The following is a 5,802-nucleotide window of genomic DNA, read 5'->3' as shown; positions in this document are numbered from 1 at the left end:
CACTAGATGCCAGCAGCACCCCCCTGACACACACAGTTGTGACAGCCCAAAATCTCTCCAGACCAGGTCGCCCCTGGTTGAGAACCACCCATCCAGAAGATGTTAGGTGGAATTTGACACTTGGGTTTCTGAAAGGGGCAGAGAAAATGAAGAGGGCTATCTCTGCATCAATGAGTGTGAGCAGCCCCTTTGCCTGGCCGAGTGTCTCTTGCTGAAACGTACAGCTGTGTTGGAGGCACTCAGGAAACAGAAACTCAAGAGCTTCAGTCCCATTACAACTGGCCTCTCATTGGACTCAGAGGCCTGGGGTGGGGGGCACCTGGGAGGAGTTCTCAAGTAAGCAGAAAAAATGGCTTTCCCTATAAGTTTAAACTCATGAGAAAGACTGGAGACCCTGCTGAAAAATGAACATTTCTTGTGTCTCTTCTGCTCCCAGGGCCTCTGAAACCACCTCTGAGCAAAGAGTGGGGCATTTCCACAGGTCGAGGGACCACTGTCTCCCTCTGGAAAAGTTTTGGCAAAAGCTGCAGAGAGAGAAGGTACAGGAGGCTCTCATATTCTCTCTCTCTCTCTCTCTCTCTCTCTCTCACACACACACACACACACACACACACCACACACACACACACACACACACACACACACACACACACACACACACACACCACACTCTTTGTAGCCAGCGGAAGTGGGACCAGGCTATTTACTTGAGAAGGATGAATCAGATTGTCATCTCCCATTTCTGCTTTTTTGGATTACCAAACGCTCTCAGCTGTTTACAGGGCTGCCATGGTGGGGTGGGGAGGATGGAGGGAGGGAGAGAGGAAATCCCAGCCTCTGTCGCAATGGGCGAGAGTGTTTTAAAATGGGCGCTGCTTATGAGCTATTTTCACTTTCTGGAAAACACTTGTGCAATTGTTGGTGGCCATGGTTACCCACCCAGGGCCCCAAGAAGGGGGAAGATGAGGGGTGGCAAGGCACGCTGCCAGGGAAACCTCCTCCCCTGACTGAGACATTTGGGGTGGAAGGCAGGGGTCGCCCTTGCTTATGAGGTTGTTTACTGGAGTGGCCACCTCCATCCACCAAGGCTCTGATGTGACTCCTTCACAAGAGGGCACCTGCAGGGGAGTGTTCATGTCCCTCCAATGCAAGCAACAGGTGAATTGCTGCAGAAAGCCCCCAGTCGCCTCTAGTGTGGTTTGGGGACCCTCAGGAAGCAGCCAGACCAGGTCAGCACCCTAACACCATCACTCCATAGCTACCACCTTGGGCCTCAGTTTCCCCATCTGGAAAAGAGCACCCGCCATGCGTGATCCTCAATGTGGATTTCATTTTTTCCTAAGAAGATGGAAACTCATTCCTTAAAAAAAAAAAAAAAAGAAAAGAAAAAGTCCTCCTTAAATGCAAGACTAGTAAAAAGGAAAGCATGTCAGAAACTTAACATTTTGTGCCCCCCATGCCCCCCCCAAAAGCTTGCACACTCCAGAAGTTTGGCTAAAACCTCAGAAGCTTCAGAAGTAGGTAAGGCTTTTTTCAGCCCAGAGGGGGCCACGTCAGTGGGACCAGCACTTTCCCCAGCTCTGGGGAAAAGGAGGCAATTTATGGCTCAGGGAACAACCTTAAAATAGCTCTCCCTCAGTCCTAAAATGCAGTGTTTAAATTTATAGAAAAACCCACAGGTTCCTGGCAGCTGGGTGCTGCAGCTGGCAATCCGCACACTGGCCAGGGCAGGACCCACTTTCACCCCCTCCCACCCACCCTCCCACAGGCTGCCCTCCATCAGAGCTGCCTGTTTCCCCCCACCCCAAGTGCCCCAAGCCCCCAGCTTCCAAGCAGCTAGAAGAGCGCTGTGATTTTTCAAAAAGATGCAAAAACATTTAATTAAAAAAAAACAGCAAAAATCTTATAAAAATGAATCAGGCAGCCAAAATGCCCACCTGTCTCCTTATTTACAGTTAATACAATATCTGTCACAGTCACTATGTACAATATTATAAAAAAATTTGCAGACAGTACAAATTAAGGCTGCTTGCTTTTCACAAGGCATCAAGCCTCGATCCTCTAGTGTAGACCCGGTGGGGGGAAGACGACACTTAATTATTGCACCATTTTGAAAACAAAATTCGTCAAGGAGAATTGTGGTCTTCTCCCACCGGGTCTTCAGTCTCTGATGGGGGCCTGGGCGTTGTCGTCGTAGTCGTCGGGGGAGCCCCCTCGGTGGCCACGCTGTGCCCGGCCCGGTTCTTTAGGCCCAATAAATATCAGTCACAGTTTCGGGGGGCCGCGTCCGGCTCGTGGGACCCGCCACAGCCGTGCGCGAGTGGGTGGAGGGTCGTCCAGGCTACATATGCCGCTTCATGTGCAGCGCCAGGTGGTCAGAGCGCGAGAAGGCACGGTCGCACAGGTGGCACTGGAACGGCCGGTGGCCCGTGTGCTTGCGGTAGTGGCGCGTGAGTTCGTCTGAGCGCGCAAACTTCCAGCCGCAGCCGTCCCAGTTGCAGTGATAGGGCTTCTCGCCTGCAGAGAGGGGGCGAGAGCGGACCTCAGTTTCGCTCAACCTACCCCTAACCAGCTCCCTGAGGCACTCCCCTCTACGTTTTGAACCTTTAAGGATCCTAGGCAAGTATCCCCCAATCGCGGATCTCCTGAATTTCGTCCCCAAGGGTCCAAAGCGCGCACTGTCCACTCCCTAGCGTTTGGAGCCACGCCCCCAAAGGAGTCCTAAACTTGATACTGTCCCCAACATTCTGAGACAGTCTCCCTAAGGTTCCTAAGCGCGCACTCCCTCCCCAAAGTCCCGAGCCACGTTCCCAGGAGGGTCCTAAGCGTGCGCCCCCCTCCACCCCCAAACATTCTGCGACAGAGTTCCTTTCAACTTTCTAAGACCTCGTCCTACCGGGCCACGCCCCTAGGGGAGTCCTAAACGCACGCTCCCCCTCCCCAATCTCCTGTACCACGCCCTTTGGGGGGGTGTCTCTGAGCTCGCCACTTCTCCCACGACCCCCCACCCCAACCCCGACACCAGCGCTCGCCTCCCACCTGTGTGAGTGCGCAGGTGCGCCTTGAGATGTGAGCTCTTGGTGTAGGTCTTGCCGCAGCCGGCGTAGCTGCAGGTGTGCGTGGCGGTGCGCTTACGAGGCCAGGAGCGGCGGCCACGCTTGGGTTTGGCCTCCAACAGCTCCAACGGGGACGCGGGCGGCGTGAGGAGACCTCGGGCGGCGGATGGCGCCAAACCCAGAGCTGCAGCGGCGGCGGCGGCAGCCGCGTCGTCGAAGAGACCGAAGGCGGCTGGGGCTGGCGGTGCGTAGTGCAGGCCAGGCCCAGGTGCGCTGAAGGTGGGGCCGCCGAAGGGCGGCGGGAAGGGGGTGCGCGGGCCGGACCCGGGCAGGCGCGCGGGACCGTCGGGGCTGAGCGGCGGCGTGTCGGGCGGCGGCGGGGGGCGGCCCCCGGGTCCTCGCATGCACGCAGCGGCCGGGCCCGGAGCGCCCTCGCGCTTGAGGCCCCGCGGCCCGCGGGCCAGACCGGGCGCGCAACCGTAGCCGCAGCCGCCGCCGTCCGCCTCGGGGGGCTCGGCCTTCACTAGGCGGCTCGGCGGCGCCAGCAGGAAGCGGCCGTGCAGCGCGGGCCCCGGCGGCACGTCCAGCTCGGGCCGCAGCAGCTCGGACACCAGGCTGCCCGCGGGGGCGCCGTAAGGCGGCGGTGCGCCGGGCTCGGGGTAGTAGAACGCAGGCGGTGGGGGTGGCTGTGGCTCCGGGGCGGCCTCAGCGCCGAGGCCGTCCAGCCCCATGGACAGGATGAAATCCAGTACACTGTTGAGGTCGTCGTCGGTGCCGCCTGCCTCAGGCTCTGCGCGCGGCCAGCGCTGCGGGTGACAGGGCAATGGGGCACAGGCGTGAGCGCACGGCGAAGCCCGGGGACCGCCTCCGGCCGCCTGCATTCTACTACCCGGAGCCTGCATTCCCCGCCGTCTGCGTTCTACTATCCTGAGCCCGTCGTTCCCGCCTCCTACGTTCTACTACCCTAAGCCCCCCGTCCCCGCCGCCTGCTTTCTACTACCCCGCAGCCCACATTCTACTACCCTGAGCTGGCCGCCCTCGCTGTCTCTGCCGCCCTCACCTCCTGCAGGCCGCGCTCGCGACACGGGCTGGCGAAAGTGGAGAAGGACGGCAGGATGGGCTCGCTTAGCGCCATGGCCGGGACCCGGGGCCGACACGGTTTCGGACACCAGTGAGCTGCTGGTGGGGCGCGGCGGGCGGGGACGGCTCTGCGGGCCGCGGCCGGGCCCGCCCAAGCCTTATAGACGCGGCGCGCTCGGGGGCCGGGCCAAGGCGGCGGCAGCGGAAACGCGTCCCGGATGGGGACGAGCTCCGGGCGCAGCCTAAATTTAGCCGCGGTATATAAGCCGGCGGGCGGCGGCGGCCCTGGCCACTGTGGCGGCCAGGGCCCTGTGCCGCTGGCCGGCCCCTCTAGCGCCGCCAGGCCGCGCCCCCACTCCCGGCCCGCCTCCGCGCGTCTCCCTGGCGACGGCATCAACACACGCTCCACAACAGCCGCGGGACGCCCAGGGATCCCCGGGGCGCCCCGTGGGCTCCCGCCTGCGCGCAGACGGGGAGGACCTGGAGCGGGGGTGGCATCCGGGACCCGGGACTCTGAGCTGAACGTGGGCCCTGCGGCCTCCCGGGATCCCTGATGGATGGAGAGAATGGGTCCCAACGACTCAGAGGGGTCCCCAGAACCCCCCGATGGGTGGTGCGATTGGCTCCACAGCCACAGAGTGGGGTTCCCCGGGAACCCTGATGGATGGGGAGATTGGGGTTCCCAGGATTCATGATAGATGGAGAGACTCCACTCATCATTTTCTGGGGGCCCACCTAACCTGACCCACTGTTATGCTCATCACCCTGAAAAAAACTTGCACAACATTAAGAAAAATGTTTAGTCTTTGAGAGGCTGTCCCTCAAGGAAGCCCTTCAGAGCAGGGAAACTGAGGCCCAAGGGGTACTGGGAGGGGCTTGAGGTGTCTTGACCCCAGAACCCAGGTTCTGGGCCTGGAGGCCTCCAGGGTAAGTGACAGTCCCACAGCCAGGTGGCATGGGGTGCAGGTAGCTCCTGCCCAGAAACCCTTCCCTGGGGGCCAGAAGGGCTTTGCTACTGACAGCAGCTGGAGTGACACAGACCAGGGCCACCACGGGAGGGTGGCCTGGGCACCACCCAGGTGCCAAGGAACTCCTTTTGGGTCCACAATCCTGGACCCTCCCAGCTGGAAGGAGCCTCAGAGGTGCGCCACCTCACTGTGATTTATCTGACTGTGGATTCGACAAACACTCCCTTGATAAGCCCTATTTGCCAGGCAGTGGGGACCCAGAGGTGCTTCAGTGCCAGGCACAGTTGCTGGAGGGGGCTGGGATTCCCTCTGCAGCTTTCTGGTACTGCTGGAGGCTTCAAGTTGAGCTCAGACGTGTTCCTTGTAGCTGCCACCATGATGGGTGAGAGGCAGCCTTGGTTACTGACCCCTCACTGTGTGACTTGGAGCAAGTGGCTTTGCCTCTGCAGGCTCGCTTCCTCAAGTGTGACATGCAGGCAGTAATAGTACCTTACCCCAAAGGGTTATCATGAGGGTCACACAGCCTCTTTCTTTCTTTGTGGAAGTGCTGATGACATCCCATGAGCGGTCAGTCTTTAAGTGCTTTTCTCATTGCTTTTCTGTGGGCCTTAGTTCCCCCACGTGATTACGAGTGAACGATTTAGGGAATCAAATCTGGTCCCCAAGTTGTATGACTCTCAGGCAGTTACAGGCCTCTG

At 59.8% G+C, this 5,802-nt stretch overlaps 1 protein-coding gene across 2 annotated transcripts; it reads right to left on the bottom strand.

The window, feature by feature from the left end:
• Nucleotides 1–1,850: 1,850 nt before the first annotated feature.
• KLF2 (KLF transcription factor 2) lies at nucleotides 1,851–4,290 on the bottom strand. Of its 2 annotated transcripts, XM_019641788.1 has the most exons (3): nucleotides 4,117–4,290; nucleotides 3,040–3,862; nucleotides 1,851–2,517 (listed from the first exon to the last, which is right to left on the bottom strand). In XM_019641788.1, exons 1-3 carry the CDS (start codon nucleotides 4,189–4,191, stop codon nucleotides 2,342–2,344), a joined length of 1,074 nt encoding a protein of 357 aa, XP_019497333.1. In that variant the 5' UTR covers nucleotides 4,192–4,290; the 3' UTR covers nucleotides 1,851–2,341. The 2 variants fall into 2 exon arrangements, with proteins under 2 accessions (XP_019497333.1, XP_019497334.1); XM_019641789.1 differs by lacking the exon at nucleotides 4,117–4,290 and having other exon boundaries at nucleotides 3,040–4,110.
• Between the last annotated feature and the right edge of the window lie 1,512 nt (nucleotides 4,291–5,802).

The sequence above is a fragment of the Hipposideros armiger genome, unplaced genomic scaffold (genome assembly GCF_001890085.2).
Source record: "Hipposideros armiger isolate ML-2016 unplaced genomic scaffold, ASM189008v1 scaffold_64, whole genome shotgun sequence".
Lineage (NCBI taxonomy): Eukaryota > Metazoa > Chordata > Mammalia > Chiroptera > Hipposideridae > Hipposideros > Hipposideros armiger.
This window is presented reverse-complemented; position numbering and strand designations above follow the sequence as displayed.

Excerpts from the sequence above, each read along its gene's own strand:
- KLF2 (XM_019641789.1), bottom strand. The coding sequence starts at position 3,958 with ATGCAGGCTCCGGGTAGTAGAATGCAGGCGGCCGGAGGCGGTCCCCGG. Across the intron at positions 2,518-3,039 it reads GCACCTGCGCACTCACACAG|GCGAGAAGCCCTATCACTGC; the intron begins GTGGGAGGCGAG and ends CCCTCTCTGCAG.